Consider the following 25,625-nt stretch of genomic DNA (forward strand, 5'->3'; position numbering starts at 1 on the left):
AAACACCTCATTGTGTGCATCAAAGAAAACAGAATATCTTAAAAGCTAGAAGAAGAAGAAGACAGAGTACCTATGAAAGAACTATAATCAAAGAGCAGACTTCTTATCCACAAACAAAGGAAGTCAAGAAACCATTTATTAATATCTTCAAAGTGCTGAGGGAAAATAAACATGCACCTATAATTTTATACCCAGCCAAATTATCATTCAAAAATGAGGGCAAGGGACTTCCCTGGCGGTCCAGTGGTTAAGACTCTGCACTCCCAATTCAGGGGGCCCAGGTTCAATCCCTGATCGGGGAACTAGATCCCATATGCATGCCATAACTAAGAGTTCACATGCCACAACTAAGAAGTCTGCATGCCACAACTAAAAAAAAAAGATCCTGCCTGCTGCAACTAAAGATCCCGTGTGCCGCAACTAAGACCCAGCACAGCCTAAATAAATAAATAAATATTTTAAAAACATGAGGGCAAAATAAAGACATTTTTGCATATAAGGATTAGGGAACTTCAGTATCACTACCCACAGAAAGAACTGTTAAAGGTTACAGTTAACAAGAAAAATGAACTCACAAGGAAGTGACCTGCAAGAACAAGAAGGCAAAGGAAATGAACAGCTGGTTTCTATACTCCATAAAATGGGCTTTTAAAGTCTTAAAGATAATGGTGTTCATTTCTTTCCATTTTATCTTTTCTAGGACGTATGACCTCAATTCTTTTAATACTTTCTTTTTCTCTCAAAAGAACTGCTAGCTTACACTTTCCGTTTTTCTCAGTAATTGCTTCCTGTTACGCAGCTGGGGTAGATGACAGCCATCTTCCACTATGTGCGCTTCCACCCTATGCTCTGTGTCTGGGCCCTGCCCCAACCTCCTTCCCAGGAAAGAACAATTTCTGCACAGCCATTTAGATCAATTCCTATGACATTAGACCACTTTTAGAGACTTCTGGGATAAGCAGCTTTTATAAGGCTATTTGACAGGCAACCTGCCAGATGAAAAAAAAGAAAGAATCCTCCCATACTACACCCTTGTAATCCAGTTTAAATAGAAGAAGCAAATAAACACACACAAGAACGGTAAACTTCATTGAGGGATTTATTTTATTTCAAAGAACAACTTGTAGGTTGATGATATGCCAAGTCAGTCTCTCATATCTTGAAGCAGATACTATGGTCACCAATACTCAGAATGATAAACCTGTGACATGGCATGATCTTTTGCCATCTGGGAAAGAATCCCGAAGAATCAGAGTGTATTTACCAATGTAAGAAAGTATACGTTATAAAGGTGGTGACAAAAAGGGCTTGGGGGTTTCTTCTCTGTTCAACAAAATCTCCATTCCTGTAACATTTCAGTTAACCGAGTTGTCACTGAACCTCACTCCTAGCCTCATTTCTAGCATTTTTGCCCTGACACTTTTGGTTTCTTTCTTGTAAGTTCGGGAAGTTCCTCACTACTTTTAAAAAGCACCATTTATGCCAGAGGCTAGTGGTTCTTCATGTTTTTAGGGTCATGAACACCCCTTTAGGAATACCAATAAAGCTATGGATCTTCTCTAAAGGAATTTACACACATACATTGTTACACCAAAAACTGCAAACAGTTTTAAAAGGTTTGCTAACCCCCTCAAAGTCCACCCATGGACCCCAACTCTGTCCTCAAGGGAAAGAGAATCAACTCACAGGACTACGAAGCTTCTAATACCTATATGGCAAGATGATCACTTACCTAGGGCTGCTGTCAGGCCCATGGGCGTTCTCTGAATCATTCCGTGCTTGCATGCCTCTGGTGTGGGAGCCAGGCCCCAGACGTGAACAAAGTGTCACTGAGACAGCCCCTGCCTCAAACACCCTAGCCACAAACCATGAAGGTAGACGTCCTAATGGCCTTGGGAAAAAGTCTCTGCCTGCCTTCCCCTTAGCCTTGCTCTGAACAATGTATACATAATAACTGTACAGTCTGGAGCAGGCAGGCAGCTTTATACTGTCATAAACCCCACTGGTTCAGCTCCTTTGATTTTTTGAATAGCCCCTCATCAGTTAGAAGCTATGCTCAAATGCAATTCCAGCACTAATTGTGTAGGACACGTGCCGCCATGCTACACCTCCCCTGGTGTCTGCTGCCCACAGCAGGAAGAGGCTGCTTATGGAAGAAAAATCTCTGGGCCACAATTCCCTTCCCCCAGTTGACATCCACCTTCAAATGATTAAAAGCCTAATGAAAATCTGTTACTGGGTACCCAATAACTTATTACAGCCTTGAATAGCCCACTTGGGCTATAAACAGTATTTAGAGGCCAGTGCACGCACTGCCTGAAAGTGTCCTATTGTTATTCCTGTCTGGAGGTTTCCCCTTCTGAGGAATTAGGGAAAAGGGGTGGGTTGGTGGAAGAGGGAGAGCCAGGAAAGAAAGAGGCGAACTGGTTTACCTGGGCAGCGAGGGCAGCAAAGATGAGGAATATGCACTGGAGAGAGGCAATGAAGGCTTGGACATCTGACTCGGCTGCAAAGCACATTCCCGTTCTGAAAGAGAGAGGCAACAACAATAACAAAATAAATGTTTTTCAAGGTCACTGGGATCATGCCAGTTTGGGAAATAGTCATGCAGGGACTCACCCAGACAGTGAATAACACATTCCCGAGAAACTGAATGAAATCAGCATTTTCTTTCCTTTTCTCATCACTAGCACCTCCGCTGGGTTGGTTGATAGCTTACCGGCATATTTTTCTAAGGATCACTACTGCCCCAGTTTTCAAAGCCTCCCACAATTACTGGGAGGCTTCTTCTGACTTGACACTGTGACGTTTCTACCATTCCCCAGTTCTTCACGTCTTTTCCAAGAGCCTAGTGTGATTTCATAATCACCTGGCCAATGTCATGGAAGGAAGGGATTAATGAGCAATGGGTCCCTTGAGCTGCTACCCACCCCTGGGCAAGGAGATAGCCCTAGCACATGGACCCTGGATTCCACATAACTCTGCCTTGGTCCCGAAGACTGAGTGCTCCCTCTTCTCATTTCCTTTTCAAGTCAGAATTTTGCTGAGAACAAGCTAGAGTTTGCAATTGAACTGATTAGCTAGTATGACTGGGGGAGGGGGCGACTGGGTCCCTGCCTGATTTACAGTGACAAGATCCCTAGCTCTGACAGCTTTCAGCCATTGCTAGAACAAAGGAAGACTTTGGAAATCAATTTTGCATTAACATTTTCCATCTATAATTCATTTGAAGTACGGGTTACTTGTATCCATCAGGCTCTTGTGGGGGAAGAGGGTAATGAAGAGGATGTAGACAGAAGATGCCTAGCACTTGAGCCATTGGCACTGGGATCACAGTAACATTTTCACTGCCCTGCAGATAGCAAAGCCTCAGCCCCCAAGGGTTAGCTGTCCATTTCCAATGCGTTGGGTCAAGAATCTGACACAACCATGCCATACCAGGCAGTTAAGCAGTCTCCAGATGCTCTATTTAATAACTGCCCTAGCTATTTAAAGAGGCAGGCTTCTTTTACCCAAATTTGAATCACCTTACCACAAATCTTTTTCTTTTCTCATGTATTTTCTAGAATAAATTTTTGGAGCATTGCGTTTGGAAACACAACGGAGCCTCCTTACATGTCACACTCCTCAGAGCCAGGTGGTGTCCTCTTGAAGCGAGATCACCAAAGCATATCAGAAATCACTGCACCTGGCTGAGGTCTCAGCTGATTCCGCCTTAATGCCTAATACTGATTTCTGTTCTAGAGTTAATAGATTAACAAAAATAATAACCATAATGATAGTGATGTTATGCAGTTAGCATTTCTTGAATATTGACTGTGACCAAGCACTGTTTTAGGTGACTGAGATGGATTAGTGAATTTAATCCATACCATAACCCTATGAAATAGGTAATACCATTATACTATTTTAAAGGAGATGAAGTTGAAGGAATCTCAGAGAGGTTAGATAACTTGCTGAACATAACACAGCTCAGAAGTGGCAGAGCCAGGCTTGGAAGCTTGGTCTCTCTTGATTCTAGAGCCCTGTGGCCTGTTAAGACCACCTAATGTTGCCTGAAGGTTAGGTTCCCACAGGCTCAAAATTCTGAAAGCCCAAGTTTCTATTCAAATGGCAAAAGAATCAGGCTTGCAGGTGAGTGCTCCTGTTCTACCTGGGCGCTAGCGAGGAGATGCACTTCATCCATGAGGTCTCAAGTGAGAGGCTAGTCTTGAAAATTCTTTCTATATGTTCAGAATTCTCAATCCTCAAGGCCTACTACAAGGCCTCCTTTCCCAATTGGCTGAATGCATTGGTTCTCTACCAGGGGCCATTTTGCTCCACAAGTAACTCTGGCTGTGTCTGGAGACATTTTTGGTTGTCACAACTGGGGTTGATGCTACTGGCTTATAGTGGATAGAGGCCAGGGGTGCTGCTAAATATCCTACAATGCACAGGACAGCTCCCTACAACAAGAAATTATCTGTCCCCAAGAGTCAACAGGGCTGAAGCTGAGAAACCCTGGCCTAGTATATGATGGTAGAGGCTTGTTTGGAAAGATGCACCATAGCTGTGGTCCTGGGTCAGGGCCATGGAAAGATGGGACTACCTGCTTTGGCTATTGCAAACATGGCATTTAAGCTGTCCAAATGCCTCTTTGAGTGACTGGACTGGAGCCAAGGCCAAGCCAAGAGAACTCTAATCCTCACAAGGTTCAGGCCAGGGTTTCACAACCTCAATCCTAATTACAGTCATTGGCTGAAATAACATAAAATACACTCTCCATATGAACCAGTTTATAATCTGTCCTAATCTCTTCTCTAAAGGCCAGGCTTGAAAGTGGTATTCAAAAATGATACTGTCTCACAATCCAGGCATTATATTGAGCTTTCTCCTCCACTCCACTTTTTCCAAGTCCTATATCATTTGGCTAAGAGACCATTAAGTATCCATCTATAGCAAATAACTCATTGAGATCCCATGAAAATCAAGCCAAAAGGCAACAGAAGGAAAAGATAGGAGATGTGTATTTTTCCTTACAATCTGCTTCCTAACTTCTTTTACGTTTTTATCACTCATGCTCCCTGGCCATCTAGGCACTTGAAAGCATCTCTGCATGCTGAGGAGCAAAGTAGGAAATCAAATTCCATTGGAGATTGTACCTCAGAGCAGATGCAGTTCACGCAGTAAACCAACCCATAAGGTTCCAGGTAAGGATGCCATCTCTCACCCACTCTGTACTTCTTGTCTTGAAACACACAATATGTCTCTGAATCTGTGAGGGAGGAGATAGAATATGCCGGTTAGAAAACATGGACCAATCACAAAATCCAAAGGCAATCACAGGTTCCATCCATTTTAGTGTACATCAAGGGAAGAGGCACAGGGAATATTTATAGAACCCCTATGATGGCTCAGTATTTTACATGCTTTCCTTATTTGATTCTACAATGACCCAGTAAGGTAGGCACTATTAGTCTCTTTTTTTTTTTTTTTTTTTTGTGGTACGCAGGCCTCTCACTGTTCTGGCCTCTCCCGTTGCGGAGCACAGGCTCTGGATGCTCAGGCGCAGCGGCTATGGCTCACGGGCCTAGCTGCTCCGTGGCATGTGGGATCTTCCCGGACTGGGGCACGAACCCGTGTCCCCTGCATCGGCCGGCGGACTCTCAACCACTTGCGCCACCAGGGAAGCCCTATTAGTCTCATTTTATAGGTGAAGGAAATCAAGAGTCATATAACTAGTTAGTAACTGACATGCGACTCAAACTCAGGTTTGCCTGACAGTGAAGCCAAAATCTTGACTACTGCTATTATAATAGTAAGATAAGGGAGCATGCCCTGTGTCTTTTTGGAAAAGGTTGTGCTCCCTTGCTTTGGAAATGGAAGCTAATGTCTGAAATGCTGATCTATCAGAACATTCTCAGAGCTGCCTGGTGGTGGTGTAGAGTGATGAATTAAACACATTGTGTTAGGTCCCTATAAAAGGCTTTGCTCACACATGCTAACATCATTCCATCATTAAGCAAATATTTGGGCACTTGATCTTTGTTAGGCACTATGCTAAGTGCTGGGGATAAAATGCTGAGCAGAAACACACACAGTCCTTGTTCTCATTCAACGTATAGACTTCTTGCTTCAACAATTCTCAATTAACTAAAAGTAATGTTTCCTTCCCCTTTGCTGGAATATAATTTTTCATAGCCACAGCTTATCTTGTACCATAGTTACTTGAGCACATATTGTGTTACTTGTCTTATTTTACATCTCTCATTTCTCCATTAAGGTAAAAGGTCCTCGAATGTAGAAAACATTTATTCTTCACTCTCCATCTATCACATGGCCCAGCACACTGTGGCCAATAACTGTAAGCAACTAACAAATGACTAGTAAATGAATTTCCAAATCATGTGGTTTGTCTTCCAATCCCATCCTCTTCTGTCTCCTGCTTCCCATCCTCCTTCCCATCATACAAGGTCAAAATAAACTGAGACACCTCTTGTTGCAAGCACATTAATTTCCCCACACACTCCCCAGTAGATACTGCCTTGTTGATCAAAATTGAAAGAATAAAGACAGATAAGCAAGAAACAAGAAGAAGATATTTCCAACAAATAAATTATTAATATAAATACAGTGTTAGCATCTGGAATATTTTCCAATTATTCAAATCAATAAGTAAAGGACCAACCAATCCAATAGAAAAATGATCTAAGCACATGAAGAGCAATTTAGAGAAGAAATGAGAGCAGGCAATAAACAGGAAAATATGTTCAACCTCATTAGTAATCAGAGATTCAAATTAAAACTACACTGAGATAAATGCCTCAAGTGTCACTTATTGCTTCAAAGACCCTCTGTGATTCTTTCCAGCTTCCCACAAGATAAATTCAAATTTACTTTTCAAATCTTTATTTCCAACTTCTTCAGGACGATGAACTGGGAGTCAGAAAATCTGGGTCTGAATCCTAACTAGCTCTAGTTCTGTGGCATCGAGCAAGTCATTTAACTCTGTCAATCTCAATTTTCAGCATCTATGAAATATGGATTATATGTTTCTCAAGCAAATGTTGGAGAATTAGATAAAGCTCCTTGTAAATTATAAAGTGCTACAAAACGTAGAGTGTTATTTTATAATAATTGATTATTTTCTAATTAGAAAGGTAATGCCTGCTCAGTGTAGAAAATTGGAAAACACAGAAAAAGAAAAAATAAAAATGTAAAAGTATATAGAAAAAAAAAGAAACATTCCGTTCACACAATTCCAGCACAAGAAGAAACCACATTTAATATGTTGGTAATTCATAAATTGCCTGTGGATTGAAGGAAAAAATCAAAAGGGAAATTAGAACATATCTAATAATTTAATAATAATTATAATAATTTAAAGTATCTAGTAATTTAAAAGAAAATAAAACCACAGCATATCAAAATTAGTGGGATTCAACTAAAGAAGTACTTAGAGGGAAATTTATATCACTAAGTACCTATATTAGAAAAGGGGAACAATCTCAAATCAATGCCTTAAGAAACTAGAAAAACACAGAACAAAATAAACCAAAAGTAAATAGAAGGAATGAATAATAAAAAAACAGAAGTCAATGAAATTGAAAACAAAATCAATAGAAAAAAATGAATGAAACCAGAACCTGGTTCTCTAAGACAATCAATAAAATTGATAAAATTCTAGTAAGACTAACAAAGATAAAAAGAGAGAAGATGCAAATTACTAATACAGGGACAAAAGAGAGGTCTTTATTATAGATGCTATAGATATTAAAAGGGCAATATTATGAATAATTTTACACCAGTTAACATCTTAGATGAAATGGATGAATTATTTGAAAGACACAATTACCAAATTACTCAAGGAAAGACAGATAATCTGAATAGTCCTACATCTTCTAAAGAAAGGCAAAGAAGCAGCATAGCCAAAACAATTTTGAAAAAGAAAGATGTTGGAAGACACACACTATGTGATTTCAAGGCAATATAAAACTAAAGTTTTCAAGATAGTGTGGTGTTGGAAAAAGGTTAGACAAATATGCCAATGGAATAGGATGGAGAGTCAAAAAACAGACAAGGACCCACACTTATGGGTCTATTGATTTTCAACAGAGGCTTAACAAAAAACTGAGTAGAAAGTACACAAAGTTCCCACATATCCCCACTTCACCTCACCCCCACTTTTTCCTGGCATTAAGCTCTTGCATTAGTGTGGTACATTTGTTACAATTAATGAACCGATACTGATATATCAATATTAAATAAAGTACATAGTTTACATGAGAACTCACTCTTTGCATAGTTCTATGTGTTACGACAAATGTATAATGACATATATCCACCATTATAATATCATACAGAATAGTTTCACTGCCCTAAATATCCCCTACTCTGCCTATTCATCTTTCCCCCACTCCACTCCCACAACTCCCAAAAACCACTGACTTTTTACTGTCTCTATAGTTTTGTCTTTTCCAAGATGTCATATAGTTGGAATCATAGGGTATGCAGTCTTTTTAGACTGGCTTCTTTCACTTAGCAATATGCATTTAAGATTCCTCTATGTCTTTTCATGGCTTGACAGCTCATTTATCATTGAATAATATTCCACTGTATGGATGTACAGCTTGTTTCTCAATTCACCTGTTGAAGGACATCTCGGTTGCTTCCAATTTTTGGAAATTGTGAATAAAGCTGCTAAAAACACTTGTGTGCAGGTTTCTGTGTGGCATAACTTTTCAACTCATTTGCATAATACCTGGGAGTGTGGTTGCTGGATTTTAGAGTAAGGCTACATCTAGTTTTTTAAGAAACTGCCAAACTGTCTTCCAAAGTGACTGTACCATCTTGCACTCCCACAAGCAATGAATGAGAGTTCCTGCTGTCTCCACATTCTAATAGGTATGCAGTGGTATCTCATTTGTTGTTTGAGTTTTCAATTCCCTAATGACATTTGAAATTGAGCATCTTTTCATATACTTGCTTGCCATGTATGTATCTTCTTTGGTGAGGTATCTGTTTAGCTCTTTTGCCCATTTATTAATTGCATTGTTCATTTTCTTATTGTTGAGTCTTAAGAGTTACTTGTATATTTTCAGTACAAGTCCTCTATCAGATATGCATTTTGCAAGTATTTTCCCTCAGTCTGTGGCTTGTCTTTTCACTCTCTTAACAGTGTCTTTGGCACAGCAGAATTTTTCACTTGTAATAAAGTCCAGTTTATCAACTTTTTCTTTCATGGAGCATACTTTTGTTGTATCTGAAAACTCATTAACAAACCCAAGGTCACCTAGATTTTCTCCTATGTTACTTTCTGGAAGTTTTATAGTTTTGCATTTTAGTTCTTTGATCCACTTTGTAAGTTATTTTTATGGTCATTTTTTGCATGCAGATGTCTAGTTGTTCCAGTACCATTTGTTGAAAAGAGTATCCTTTTTTCCAATGAATTGTCCTTGATCTTTTTGTTGAAGATCAGTTGACTATATTTGTGTGGGTCTATTTCTGGGCTATGCTCCACTGATCCATTTGTCTATTCTTTCTATGGCATCACATTGTCTTAATTACTAAAGCTTCATAGCAAGTCTTGAAGTTGGGTAGTTTCAGTTCTCTAACTTTGTTGATGTTCTTCAATATTGTGTTGGCAATTTTGGGTCTTTTGCCTTTCCATATAAACTTCAGAGTTACTTTGTTGATTTCCACAAAGTAAATTTCTAGGATTTTGATTGGTATTTTATTGAATCTATAGATCAAGTCATGAAGTACTGGTATCTTAACAATACTGAGTCTTTCTACCCATGAACATGGAATCTCTTTCCAGTTATTTGATTTCTTTCCTGAGAGTTTTGTAGTTTTCCTCATATAGATCTTATACACATTTTGCTAAATTTATATCTAAGTACTTCATTTTTGGTGCTAATGTAAATGATTGTTTTCAATTACGAATTCCAATTGTTCATTGATAGTATATAGGAAAACAATTGACTTTCATATATTAACCTCATATCCTTAAACCTTCCTATAATTGCTTGTCAATTTTAGGAGGGTGTTTTGGCTGATTCTTTGGGATTTTTAAAATAATCATGTCATCTGCTAGCAAAGGTAGTTTTACTTCTTCCTTCCAAATATGTATACACTTTATTTCCATTTCCCACCTTATTGCATTAGTTAGGACTTCCAGTACAACAATGAATAGGAATGGTGAGAGAGGACACCATTGCCTTGTTCTTGATCTTAGGGGCAAAACATACAGTTCACTCCATTAAGTGTGGTATTAGCTGTAGATTTTTGTATAGATGGTCTTTATGAAGTTGAAGAAGTCCCCCTCTATTTCTCGTTTGCTGTACAGTGTTGGCTTTTGTCAAATGGCTTTTCTGCATCTTCTGATATCATCCTGTAGTTTTTCTTTTTTAGCCTATTGATGTGATGGATTACATTAATTGATCTTTGAATGATGAAACAGCCTTGCATACCTGGAATAAATCCCACTTGACTGGATTTGTCCTACATTGTTTGATTCAATTTGCTAAAATTTTGTTGAGGATTTGGGCATGGGAGATATTACTCTGCAGTTTTCCTTTCTTATCATGTCTTTATCTGGTTTTGGTATTAGGGTAATACTGGTCTCATAGAATAATGAGTCAGAAAATGTTCTCTCTGCTTCTATCTTCTGAAACTGATAGTAGAGTAGTACTGGTATTATTTCTTCCTTAAATGTTTGGTAAAATTCACCAGTACATCATGGCGTGGTGCTTTCTGTTTTGGAAGACTGTTAATTTCTTTAACAGATATAAGCCTATTCAGATTGTCTATTTCTTCTTGTGTGAGTTTTGGTTGGTTGTATCTTCCCAGGTATTGGTAAGTTTCTTCCTAAGTTATCACTATGATGGCATGGAGTTGTTCATAATATTTTTTATTATGCTTTTGGTAGTAGTGATGGCCTTTCTTTCATTTCTGATATTAGTAATTTGTGCTTTCTCTCTCTTTTTCTTAGTTAACCTGACTAGAGGTTTATCTATTTTCTTGATCTTTTCAAAGAACCAGTTTTTGGTTTCATTGATTTTTCTCTATTGTTTTCCTGGTTCACTTTCATTGATTTCTGCTTTAATTTTTTTAAATTTCTTTTCTTCTGCTTACTTTGGGTTTGATTTGCTCTTCTTTTTCTAGTTTTCTAAGGTGGAAGCTTAGATTATTGACATTAGGTCCTTTTTTTCCCCCTAATATATTAATTCTATGCTATAAATTTCCCTCTAAGCACTGCTTTCACTATATCTCATGAATTTTTATGAATTATATTTTTATTTTCATATAATACAAAATATTTTGAAACTTCACTTGAGACTTCTTTGACCTATGTGCTATTTGGAAGTATATTGTTTAATCTCTAAATATTTTGATATTTTACAGGTATCTTCATGTTATTGATTTTTAGTTTAATTCCAGTGTGTTCTGAGAGCATACTTTGTATAACTTATATTCTTATAAATTTGTTAAGGTGTGTTTTATGACCAATGAATGTGGTCTATTTTGGTGAATCTTTCATGTGAGCTTGAGAAGAATGTGTATTCTACTGTTGTTGGATGAAATACTCTGTAGATGACAATTAGATCCAGTTGATTGATGGTGTGGTTCAGTTTAACTATACTATTACTGATTTTCTGCCTGCTGGATCCTGTTAATTACTAATAGAGGGGTGTAAACGTCTCTAATTATAATAGTGGATTTGTCTGTATCTTCCTGCAGTTCTGTCAGTTTTTGCTTCACATATTTTAATGCTCTGTTAGGTATACACATAATTTTCCTTGCTCTGAAGTCTACTTGGTCTGAAAGTAATATAGTTACTCCCACTTTCTTTTGATTAGTATGTGTTAGCATGCTATATCTTTTTCCATCCCTTTACTTTTAATCTATATATATTTTTACATTTAAAGTGTGTTTCTTGTAGACAACATATAGTTGGGTCTTGTTTTTTTATAAGCCACTTTGATAGTCTGTCTTTTAGTCGGTGTATATAGACCATTCACATTTAAAGTGATTATTGATACAGTTGGATTAAAACTGACCATATTTGTAATTATTTTTTATTCATTTCCCTTGATTCTTTTTCTTTGTGTGTGTGTGTGTGTATTCCACTCTTTTTCTGCTTTCTCTGGCTTTATTTGAGCATTTTCTATTATTCTATTTTCTCTCTTCTCTTAGCATATCAATAATACTTATTTTTTAAATTTAGTAGCAGTCCTAGAGTTTACAGTACACATTTACACTAATCTAAATCCACTTTCAAATAACACTATACTGCTTCACCGTTACTGCAGGTACTTTATAGTAGAGTATTCCCAATTCCTCTCTCCCATCCTTTATAAAATCTTTGTCATTCATTTCACTTTTCCATCAACTATAATCACTCAGTACACTGTTGCTATTATTATTTTGAACAAACTTTATTGTTAGATCAATTAAGAATAAGAAAAATAAAAGATTTTTTCTTACCTTCAATTATTCCTTCTATAACACTCTTCCTTTCTTTATATAGATCTGAGTTTCTAACGTATATTATTTTCTTTTTTCCTGAAGAATTTCTTTTAACATTTCTTGCAAGGCAAGTTGATTGGTGAAAATTTCCTTCAATTTCTAGGTTGGTGGATTTCTTCTTTCAACAATGTGTATTTATTTATTTATCTATCTATCTATCTATCTATTCATTTATTTATGGCTGCGTTGGATCTATAGTTTTCTACAGTTTTAGAAGTTTTAGCCACAGCAATCAGGGAAGAAAAAGAAATAAAAGGAATCCAAATCAGAAAAGAAGAAGTAAAGCTGTCACTGTTTGCAAATGACATGATACTATACGTAGAGAATCCTAAAGATGCAACCAGAAAACTACTAGAGCTAATCAATGAATTTGGTAAAGTAGCAGGATACAAAATTAATGTACAGAAATCTCTTGCATTCCTATACACTAATGAAGAAACATCTGAAAGAGAAATTAAGGAAACACTCCCATTTACCACTGCAACAAAAAGAATAAAATACCTAGAAATAAACCTACCTAAGGAGACAAAAGACCTGTATGCGGAAAACTATAAGACACTGATGAAAGAAATTAAAGATGATACAAACAGATGGAGAGATATACCATGTTCTTGGATTGGAAGAATCAACACTGTGAAAATGACTATACTACCCAAAGCAACCTACAGATTCAATGCAATCCCTATCAAACTACCAATGGCATTTTTCACAGAACTACAACAAAAAGTCTCACAATTTGTATGGAAACACAAAAGACCCCGAATAGCCAAAGCAATCTTGAGAAAGAAAAATGGAGCTGGAGGAATCAGCCTCCCAGACTTCAGACTATACTACAAAGCTACAGTCATCAAGACAGTATGGTACTGGCACAAAAACAGATATATAGACCAATGGAACAGGATAGAAAGCCCAGAGATAAACCCACGCACATATGGTCCCCTTACTTTTGATAAAGGAGGCAAGAATATACAATGGAGAAAAGACAGCCTCTTCAATAAGTGGTGCTGGGAAAACTGGACAACTACATGTAAAAGAATGAAATTAGAACACTTCCTAACATCATACACAAAAATAAACTCAAAATGGATGAAAGATGTAAATGTAAGGCCAAACACTATAAAACTCTTAGAGGGAAACAAAGGCAGAACACTCTATGACATAAATTCTCTGGCATCTTTCAAGATGTTCTCTTTGTCTTTGATTTTCTGTAGTTTAAATATGATATGCTTAGGTGTAGGTTTTCTCATATTTATCTTGCTTTATATTCTCTGAGCTCCCTGGATCTGTGCTTTGCTGTTTGTCATTGCTTTTGGAAAATTCTCAGCCATTATTACTTCAAATATTTCTTTTGTTCCTTTCTCCTCTCCTTCTGGTATTCCTGTTACATACACGTTACACCTTTTGTAATTTTCCCACAGTTCTTGAATATTCTGTTGAAAATTTTAGATTATTTTTCAGCTTGGGAAGTTTCTCTTGGCATATCTTTAGTTCACTGATTCTTTCTTCAATCATACCCAGTGTACTGATGAACTCATCAAAAGTATTCTTCATTTCTGTTACAGTGTTTTTGATTTCTCACATTTCTTTTTGATTGTTTCTTAGAGTTTTCATCTCTCTCTTTACATTGCCCATGTACTCTTACATTTTTGCCTACTTCTTTCATTAGAGTTCTTAGTACCTTAATCTTATTTATTTTAAATTCCAAGTCTGATAATTTCAAAATATCTGCCATATCTGAGCCTGGTTCTGACGCTTGATTTTTCTCTTCAGATTGATTTTTTTTTTTTGTCTTTTAGCATGCCTCATAATTTTTTGTTGAAAGTCGGACACGATGTACTGGGGAAAAGTAACTGAGGTAAGTAGAGCATTAGCGGGAGATTCTATGTTAACCTAGCTAGGAGTAAGGCTAATTTTACTGTTTTTTTGTAGCCATGATGTCAGAGGCTAAAATTTGCCTAGTGTCTTTGTTTATCCCCTCCCCAATGTTTTTGGGTTTCCCTAGTTCTCCTTCTTAAATAGTGTCTAAGTATTGCAGTCCTTTCCATCTCCTGTTATTATACAGGACTCCAATTGATGTGGTAGTAAATTGTGAGGGAAGGAGAAGTGTTCTATAATCATATAATTAGCTCTCAGTCTTTCAGTGATCCATGTCCCTGAGCTGTGACCTTCAAAAGTGCTAATTAACTTTGCTCCTCCCCATCAATGTAGGTGAGACAGGACGGTTAGTGGAGATGGGTATATATTCCTTCTTCCAGGTTGGTTAGGTTCTGATAAAACCCAAATCAGGGACTTCGCTGGTGGCGCAGTGATTAAGAATCCACCTGCCAATGCATGGGACACGGGTTCGAGCCCTGGGCTGGGAAGATCCCACATGCCACGGAGCAACTAAGCCTGTGCACCACAACTACTGAGCCTGTGCTCTAGAGCCCGCGAGACACAACTACTGAGCCCACATGCCACAACTACTGAAGCCCGTGTGCCTAGAGCCAGTGCTCTGCAACAAGAGAAGCCACTGCAAGGAGAAGCCCATGCACCGGAACGAAGAGTAGCCCCCGCTTGCCACAACTAGAGAAAGCCCCCGTGCAGCAACAAAGACCCAATGCAGTATAAAAAAATAAAAATAAATAAATAAATAAATTTATTAAAGAAAAAAAAATCCGTTAGGCTCTGGTAAAATCACTTCCCTTGAGGCCAGGCCTTAGTTATGGAGAACAAAGTGCTCTGGGCTTATTTCAAAATGGTTACCTTTTCCCTCTTCTCCCTGAAACAGTTAGGAATTTTTCACCAATCCTGAGAACCTGGTGGGGATTCTGGAGGTAAAACTCATGAAGAAAGTGTTTTTCTCTACCAAGCTAGAATATGCTCCTTTGCCAGCAATTAGTCAATTACCTGCTAAGTGCTCCTACCAGGACCCAGCAGTGGTAACAGTATTAGCCTGTCTTTCCAGTTTTCAGAGTAAAAAACACAAGGCAGTTTGCCCTGTGACCTCAATTTTCTCATTCATTTAAGAGCAGTTGTTGATTTTCACTTCCTTAAGCTTTTTGCTTATAGGAGTGACAACTTCGAAGCTCTTTACATGTCAGACCAAAAACTGGAAGTTCTTTCTAGTCTCTAGTCTCTTTCCTGTGCATAAAGGTGTATGAAGTTTTTTATTATAAAATTAACAGCATATACAATATATTGGGTTGGCCAAAAAGTTCATTCCATTTTTGCATTAAAGTTTTCCCATTATGGGAAACCCCGAACGAACTATTTGGCCAACCCAATACATTTTGTAAACTACACTCTAAAATTAACACGTTATGGACGTTTTTGTGCCATTAAATATTTCCCCCATACCACATGCCTAGTAACATGATTCTCCACTAACACAGCTGAACCATAATTTCTTAACCCATCCCCTATTTGGGGGTATCAAATTGTTTCCTTCTCTTTCTTTTAAAAAAAATTCCATGAAAAATATCCTCGTATATAAGGACTTCCCTGGCAGTCCAGTGGTTAAGGCTCTGCACTTCCACTGCAGGGGGCCTGGGTTCGATCCCTGGTCAGGGAACTAAGACCCCACATGCCATGTGGTGTGGCCAAAATATAAATAAATTTAAAATATATATATTCTTGGATATAAACCAGTGTATGCAATACTGGTTATTTTCTTAATATAAATCCTTAGAAGTAGACTTATTGGGTCAAAGGTTTTCAGTGCTTTTAAACTCCTGATCTACATTGTCAAGCTGCCTTCCAGAGAAAGTACACTAATTTACTTTCTGATTGCACTGTGTGAAAATGTCCAACACAGGATATTTTAATTGCTTAAAACTTTGCAAATTTGGTGAGGGAAGTGGAAACAATATTTCTTTTTTTCTTTATCAGGAAGGTTGAATACATATTCATTTCTAGTAAGTACTTTTATTTCCCCTTTTATGATATTACCATTATTATTATTAATATTGTTACATTAAGCTATATTCCTGGACTAAATGCAAGTGCTCAAAACCATTTATTAATTAAAAGAACTCAGAAAAATCAAAATTACTTTGCAGACATAACTTGTATATTTTTCAGCCAAGTCTTAGGAATACAATTTTCTTGGTACACACACAAATTAGACTTCTGCTCCATGGTGTTCTAGAATAGAGTAGGAAAAAATTTTAACAATCCCTGCATCTTTAACTGAGGAGAGACAATCAAGAATTTCCCAAAGCAAACATCTAAATGAGGCACCTTTTGCAAACTTCCACATGTTGGTGAGAGGAGAATGACTGTTTCTCTATAATAAATTTATAATCTAAATGACAAACACCTAAGTTATTTGTATTTCATATGTACAACTTATCTAGACATTTCAGAAAGAATCTGAGTATATGCTTAGAAGCAAATCCATGAAGGAGCCTACTTAAGTGGCATTATTAGGCTAGCATAAATTGTCTTACTTGTATGGTTCTTCAGCCACTTACCTTGGATGGAGGTAAGCTAGAAATTACTTTGTCGATTTAAATCCACGTCGCAAAGTAAGATGGAAGCTTGTGTATTATGTATTTGATTCTGGATTATTCTGTCAGAAATAATTAGCTCACTCAGAAGCTGACATCAGATCTACCTACTAAAAATATGAAGTTGTATGAGCTTTCATTATCAGCGATGTGATCTACATGGCTGTGTGATTTATTCCTTTCTTGACGAAAAAGAAATGGGATAATAAAAGATAAGGACCCCTGAAAGATTAAGCAAGCACTAAAATAAGACATGCTATTAAAATATGGGTTTCAAGTGCATTCACATACTTTTAATACTCACATCCAAATTGTTAAAGATTCTAACTTGCAGGAAAGTCTGTTTCCAAAGGAACAGTATACAGCGATGCCACAAGGAGGGTATTCTTTATATATACCTTTTAAGCAATTTGCTATCATTTCTCTGAAATATCTTTAAGACAGGTTATTTCATGGACACTATTAAATGAATCCTTTCAGTATACCTGAGCTCACCACTATTCATGAAAACCGCAAATAATTCAAATAACTTGCTTCAGCCAATAGATTCTGTTTGTCCCAAATTCAGCCTCTAAAGAGTATTGATAGACAATGTGTGAAACTGAGTGATCTAAATTTTCCTGCTCCAAATTTGGCTCAAAGGCTAAGGAAGTAGATGATAAATGTAAAAAGGAGCCAAGGAACCAGGTCCTGAAAAACATAGAGCCAGATGAGAATGATGATAATAGTAATAACAAAAACAACAACAAAATTTGTTGAACACTTCCTATGAGCCAGGCTCTGTTCTAATGGTTTTACATCCATAAATTCACTAAATTCTCCCCACAACCCTACAAGGTAGATCGCATTATTAGCCCCATTTTACAGATGCGGAATCTGAGGCACAGGGACGTTTGGTAACTTGCCTAAGTTGACATGACTAGTCAATGTATGGAGCTGGAATTCAAACCTAAGTAGTCTGGCCTCAGAGCCAAGGACTGGAACCACTATAGCATTTTGCCTGTCCTGCTACACGGTTGTAAGGTGCATGTCACCCACTTTTAGAACTTGAAAAATAATGGGCTTCCACACATTCTTGCCTCACTTTTTCTCAAAATACCCTTCCACCCTACCTTTGAGACACAGCTTTGCTCACGTTTTAAAGAATAAGGTGTTGTCTGTAGTGAAGTCAAGTCATGCTCAAATAGATTATATGAGATGGTACAGCTGGCAGACTTCATTCTGCATTTTTTTGGTATCCATCTCAATGATAAATCATAAAGTATGAAATAGTGCCCATGCTCTCAAAGGCTATGAAATCTAGTTGGGAAGACAAGAGTACCCTAGCTAAAGGTTCTTTTTCATTCTCTTTATACCTATCAGCACTTTCCTCATAATACTCACATGACATTTATCTCATATTACAATACTAGTGTCTTACAAACTATGCCTCTTGAGGATGAAAATATCTTACTCAAACACTAACTTCAGAGAGAAACCCGACCATAAATGCAAATATAATGGTCTTCATCAAGTACCTTGGTCCTGTTACCTCAGAAACATGGGGTTTTGCCAATTATGCCCCAGACAGAAATCCACTTATTCCTGGAAGGAGCAAATTCAGGAACTGAAGGCAGAGACAAGGAGCTAAACAGTAACGTCACTGGTGCTATTAAACAATGCTTCTGTAATTACTGACACTGATTTTTTTTCTATTACATAGCAAAAGTAAACACTATAATCTTTAAGACATTTTTTACCATGGCTGTCCACGATTGAGCGGTTAGCACAGTTATAGTTGATCTCTCCATGAGTACACCGAACAATGATCAATTTTCAGAAACTACGATAAAGTCCATTTCAGCACATGCTTATAAATCTGAACTTCTAAAAACTTTTTGCCGTCACCCAGGAGTGAATTTCATGAGTTACACAGCATCACTGACCACACCTAAAGTTCCAGTATATCATCTTGGACAAGAAGCACAAGTGAGCTGATTTTACGGAAACAATGATGCCTCGCCAACTTCAAGGAGACATAGGCAAGAAGAGTAAGCTTATCACTTGCCAGTACCTGAGAGATACCAGCTGGAGAATTCATGACTTACCACTAACTCATGGTATCTGTTGAGTAGAACTTGATCCCAAAGGAATTCCAACTAACACTTGAGATGGACCTTCAACCTGCATCATCATAGCTATTTTTCAAATGATTCAGCTGGCCCTAATTAAAAGTGGCAATCCCTGCTACTTTAGGGGCCCCTGTTAACAGAAACAATGACGACAAAAAGTAAACAACAGAGATGTGCCACTCTGCCATCAATGTTTTGCCCAACCATTACTGTCTAGCACCCAGGACCCAGGTCAAAAGGTCAATAACTTCATCACCAGTCTAAAGGCAAGAAAATATTCCCATGAGCTGTTTTTGATAAGAGCTATTACCGTAGACACATCATCATGTAAGTATTACAATAATATTTATTTTATTATAACGCATACAGTCAGTAGAAAGGGAGAGATGAATCTTGGCTGTTCATTATATGAGAGAACAAATCAAGTAAACAAATTCCTTAAGAATTTATTTTTTTTAAAAAGACTACTATAATAGTGAAGGAAAAATTAAAGGCCCAAGTACTTTCCTTCTGTCATTCATCAAACTTGAAGCAGAATGGAGGAAGGGCAGGATGTAGTAGTTACTACAGAAAAAAAAGGGTCCTATTTCTCTGGAAATTGGGTTTCTAGAATTGAAGTCTCAGTCAGATTTCCTCAGGGCTTTAAGACTTCATTTCCAGGCTGTGGAAGCCAATGAAAAAGGAACGCCAGGAAAAAGCCAAGTTCTTCACTTTGAGTATACAGCTTATTCCTCTTTATCTGGGGGTTAATTACCTTATTCCTATTTGTTGGATCATTCGTCCAAAATCAATTCAACTTAATATATATTGAGTGGCCTATGCACACCATGGCCTTCCCACTACCTGCCTTTTCTACTAGCTTTTCTATTAGCAGGTGGGCAGACTCAATGAGAAGAAAAGGGTCCATATTTCAAAGAGGTCTGACAGTTGAACAAGGCGACATTATTGGCTAAGTTGAAAAATGGAGATTTTCCATGAAATTTCAATTCATTATGCCCTTCTATCTCCCATTAACATGGATAACTGGGACTTGATGGTATTCTCATTAGTCTTTACTATGAGGCCATGGGAGATCCTTTTACAGAAAGGCTGTTCAGCTGGTGAAACCTGATCCGAATAATTCTTCTGGCTAAAATCATCTCTTACTTGTCATCTGGCATAGGACTTTGGGCAAAAATCAAAGCTCTTCTTCAAAAAAGACAAATTGTTTTTTCTATCAGCACCTCAGCTGCACAAGTCTCTGCTAAAAGGGGTTTACTTTCTGCTTGGTCAAGAATTCAAGTTGTGCTCTTGAACTTTTCACAACAGGATCAACTTTGCATGTTCTGCAACTGGCATTTAAAATATTCAGCTTTCGCTTTAGACAACATGAGTTGTATCTCCACTACAGGTGAATTTTAGAGAATCAGTCGTTAATTGGCATAATAAACCAAATTCACTACAAGATAGTGCTTCATTTTTATAAAATAATATGTATGAACAGCTGAGCGTAGAAAACAAGACCAGAAGCCTATATGCCAATTAACCATGATTAACGTAAATGTTGAGATTACCAATGTCTTTTGTTTTCCTAATACTTTTATGTACTTCTGAATGTTAAAAAATGAGCATATGGGCTTTCCCTGGTGGCGCAATGGTTAAGAATCTGCCTGCCAATGCAGGGAACACGGGTTCGAGCCCTGGTCCGGGAAGATCGCACATGCCGCGGAGCAGCTAAGCCCGTGCGCCACAACTACTGAGCCTGAGCTCTAGAGCCCGCGAGCCAAAACTACTGAAGGCCAGGCACCACAGCTACTGAAGCCTGCGCGCCTAGAGCCCATGCTCTGCAACAAGAGAAGCCACTGCAGTGAGAAGGCCATGCCCCGCAAGGAAGAGTAGCCCCTGCTCTCCACAACCAGAGAAAGCCCACGTGCAGCAACAAAGACCCAACACCCAAAAATAAATAAATAAAGAGTTGCCACAGGTATATTTTTTTTAAAAAATGAGCATCTGTTTTTAAATAGAAAAAATAATGTTAATATAAACTTTGCTTAGGGCATCTGATAATTGACAATCCAGTCTAGCAGACATATTTAAACAACCATTTGTATAAAATTTACATGTTCTAGCCATCAATTAACTTATATCATCCAAAGTTAAAATATCTGGGCCACTTTTCCTTAGCACTTACAGAAAGACTTTTACTGAGTTAAAATTTAATACTTGCCCTCTTCCTTTACAGAGGGTTAATAAAGAAATGCCGAACACAATTCTTCTCTCTTCTATGAAATTAAGGTTACAGTTGGTGTCTTTGTACCACCTAGAATGTGCTTCATGCAAACATCCCATCATTAATACTGTTTGAGTAACTGGGAGGTGGGAAATAAATCTCTATAGATGAAACTATAATTTTCTCTTGCCCACCAATGGAAAGTTTCTCTTTTTATCTTTTCAGGAATCATAAGCCAATTTAGAATGTGAATAATGTACCAAAGCAGGTGTTAAGAACATCTACCCTTTCTACTTTCCTCAGATTGCCTCCATTTTTTTTTCATCTTTTAAAAAGTCATCTTGCAACTATTCTTTCATATATAACCTGTATTTAATGTTTTTAGAAGTGGGCAGGCTATAAATTTTAAATGAATAAAATACTCTTTGCAACAATCTTGTGTCAATAATAAAAGTCCGGGTGTGCTCCAAGTATCTAAAACCAGAGCCTTGGTTTCCCTTGTCCCACCTCCCCAACCCCTATTCTGGCATCCTTTAGTTTGCTGTCCAGAAAGCAAGAATTCCTCTCAGTTACAGAGTAGAGGATCTTTAGTTCAGAGAGAGCATGAATGACTCAACCAATACCACACAGCAAGCAACAGAACTGACCAGAAACCAGGTCCCCCGACTTAAAGCACACTCCACTCGCCATTAGACTATGAGGACATTCCAATCCTACTGAGAAGTCAGGGAAATCTAAGAAGCGTGGACATAAAGGCACATATTTTTAACCTTCCTCACAAATTTCCTTTGGCTTAGCTTATTTAGGTTCCAGAATAACTTTAGTCCTAGTCTCTGTCTTTTAACTCTCAAATAGTATACTGCCTCTCTTAGGAATTCTGGTTACAAAGTTCTTTATTCACTTACTCGGATCATCTCATGTGTTAAGTGGCTGCCATGTGCAAAGGACTGGGCTTCTATTCAAGAGAATGCACTGGCTTCCTCAGAGAACTGCTAGACACAAACTGGTGTGGTGAACAGAACACTGAATTTGGAAACCTGGGTTTTCATTCTGGCACTGCCTTGGACTTGCTGTCTGGCCTTGTACAAAGTCACTTGACCTCATTGGGTTTCAAGTTTCTCATCTGAAAATTAAGGGGATAATATCATTTGGCTTGCAAGAGAGTTACTTGAATCGCTACCACTTATTAAAGACTGTGTGCCAGCCACTGTCACAAAGCACTCCACGTGAACAGTCTCATCAGTTCTTCAAATGATCATGTTGATGGTCGATACGCTATTATTTCCCCAACTGTACTGATAAGACCACTAAAGCTGGAAAGATTAAGCAACGTTCCCAAGATAAGTAAGAAAGTCATGGAGCTGGGGTTTGTATCTACTTGGACTCCAGAGCTTCCATTCTCAACCCCACTGGTCCCACCCCCCAGTATAAAAAATAATTATGAACATACTTTGAAAAGCATTAAGCTATATAATTTTAAGGTATTCTTTATTTATTCTACTTCCATCTATTTAAACCCCTAAGATGTCAACAGGAATACTCTTCTGCTAGCTTCTTTCTCTTGTCAAAAAATCACCTCGAACGTCCAAGTGAGAATCTAGAGGTGGAAAACTCAAGCCTTTCTGGTTGGTTTTCACAATAAAGAGGCTGCGTAGGCTCCATAAGGCCATGATCCCCATGTCTCAAATATTCTAAGTATCCTCTTCCTTCCCTTCACTCTTCTGGGGACTCGTCCTTCCTGGGAACCCCAGGACGACTGCCAGCCTTGGCACAGGCTGGTCCATTTGAAATACATAATTGAATATTCTTAACAACTCAATTCTTCTACCTCACTTTGATCAATAGTTCATTACCTAAGTCAGAATTGCCAAAAGAGGCAAACCCTTCAGCCTGTTTGTCCTATATTTGCATGAATATTAAGCACTCAATGTTATGCTTCTTTGAACTTCAAAAGAGCTTCCTGGCCTCTTTTGACTACAACTTTAACAACAGAGCATAATGGAGTTACACAAAGACCTTATCCCGGCTAAAGACTTCAAACCTTGCTGCTTCTGGACAGTAACAAACTTTTATATAAGCCATAAATGGCTCATTCATCCACTGTGATGCACAGTCAGTATTTCCTGGGTTCCTGAACCTGTCTTCCCTCCTGTGAGAGCACCGGAATTCTGGCTAATTAGCTACTAGCAAGTGGTAGCACCCATTTCTACTTTTCCTTGTGCAAACAGCTTTCTGCAATTAAAGCATTTTCTCCAGACCTCCTCAGATTCTACACCAATCTTTGACCATAACAGCATCGCCCCTCATTCCACCCTGATGCCTAAAACAGGAGAGCAAACAGGCTACAGAGCATCTGCCTTGACCTAGAAACTTACACTTGAACCAGCCCGTGAAAAATCAAAAACCTTGGCTTCCTTGGGTAAAATGGTATCAGGGAACAAAGAGAGATGGGAAGCTTTATTAACATTACACTTACATGTTTCCTGAAGTTTTTCTAGTATTTTTTTAATTAAAAAAAACTTCTTTCTACTCCTTCCACCCCCATACCTATACCCTTCTCTAGAACTCGACGGTAGAAATATGGGAAACAAGATGTCCTTTTACTTTAAAGGACTTTTACCTGTTGTAAAAGTAGTATTTTCCAATTGTGGAAACTTTGTAATAAAGAGAAGTACAAAAATGAACAAAAGTAACAGTCGTGCACCTACCACCCAGAGATAAAAAATTAGTTCCCTATTGCACACCATGCATGAATATAAATTTCAGATAGAACAGAGAATTATGGGTAAAACCCCAAATTATGGAAGCAGTAGAAGAAAATACAAGAATATGGAGTAGGAGGGAATTCCCTCATGGTCCAGTGGTTAGGGCTCCTCGCTTCCACCGCAGGGGGCACGGGCTCAATCCCTGGTCAGGGAACTAAGATCCCGCATGCCACACAGGGCAGCCATAAAGGAAATGAACGACAGATCTGACTACAAGAAAATTTAAAACTTCTGTATGGGAAAATACAACTTATACAAAGTTTAAATCAAATGGCAGACTGGGAAAATAATATGTGAAATACAAAAGTTAATAAAAACATTTGATGTTATGTTAATAAATAAGCTTTTGCAAATCAATAAGACACGCACCCAAATGAAAGCCAATTCAGTGAAGAAATACAATTGAATTAAAAATAATTGAAAAGATACTCCAGTAATAGGAAAATATCACAACAAAACTGAAATATTATTTCCCCTATTAAACTGGCCCTAAAATACAAAGATTAATAATACTTTCAGTGAAGGAATTAGAAATGGACATGCATACAAAGATGGTGGAAGCATAAATTGATACAACTTTTTTTGAAGGAAATTTGACAGATCTTACCAAGATTAAAACTGAACATACACTTTGACCTAACAGTTACTCACAAATACTTGCCTAAGTGCCTTAAGGCATCCATTAATGCCTTACTTATAGTAATAGCAAAAACTGGATACAACCTAAATATCTACAAATAGGGACTGGTTAAACAAACCATGACACACTCATATAATTGGGAACTATGTAGACATTAGAAAGAATATGGTACTGTTACACTGCAATGTTCTGACATGGAAGGATGTCCTGGACACACTGCTGAATAAAAGCAGGTTACAGAAAAATATATATAATATCCAATTTTTGTAAAAGAAAAAACCCTACAGACATGTATATATGTTTTTATAACACACAGAGAAAAGAGTTTGGAAGAACACACAGCAAACTATTAGTAATGGTCATCCCTGGGGAGTGGGATGGGTGTTGAGAGATACAGGTTCTTTATGAAGTTCAGATACTTTCATATCATTTTGTACAATGAGTATTATTAATTTTATAATTTAAGAAATTTTAAAATAAGTTAACATAAGCATTTTCCCAAGCTATCAAATTTTCAATAAGCAGTGTTTGAATGGTAGCATAATAGTACATTACATGGATCATTTATGTGACCATTCCTCACTGCTTCTAACTTCTCTTAGAGCTGTAATATAAATCTCTGTGCATGTAGTGTGTGTGTGTGTGTGTGTGTGTGTGTGTGTGTGTGTATCAAGGCAACATACCTAGGGCATATGCTTTGAGAGTTTCCTTTTAGTGGAGGTAACTTTGCACGTGTCTTCGAGACAGTTAACTTGGGTGTGGCCACAAAGAATGATGCTGAGTGGCTCATTCAGGGAATGACCATGACCTTAGCCTCATTATCTGACTATAAGCCTGAAACACTAGACCAGAACTGGTCCCCTAGGCAATCTGTTACATAATCATTTTGACACCAACTGA

General features: G+C 37.7%; 1 protein-coding gene across 8 annotated transcripts in view; it reads right to left on the minus strand.

Moving 5' to 3' along the window:
- The window catches only part of CHRDL1 (chordin like 1), a gene marked incomplete at its 3' end in the record, with an annotated part of 115,723 nt that overhangs the window by 84,731 nt on the left and 5,367 nt on the right, over positions 1 to 25,625 (minus strand). For all 8 annotated transcript variants that reach the window (XM_082609111.1, XM_082609109.1, XM_082609110.1 and 5 more), the window contains exons 3-4: positions 5,142 to 5,254; positions 2,433 to 2,526 (exon numbers count right to left, since the gene is read on the minus strand). In XM_082609111.1, the coding sequence (XP_082465237.1) occupies positions 2,433 to 2,526; positions 5,142 to 5,254 (207 nt within the window). The remainder of the gene's footprint in view (positions 1 to 2,432; positions 2,527 to 5,141; positions 5,255 to 25,625) is intronic.

This window comes from Mesoplodon mirus, assembly GCF_964341445.2.
Source record: "Mesoplodon mirus genome assembly, chromosome: X".
In the NCBI taxonomy this organism is placed as follows: domain Eukaryota; kingdom Metazoa; phylum Chordata; class Mammalia; order Artiodactyla; family Ziphiidae; genus Mesoplodon; species Mesoplodon mirus.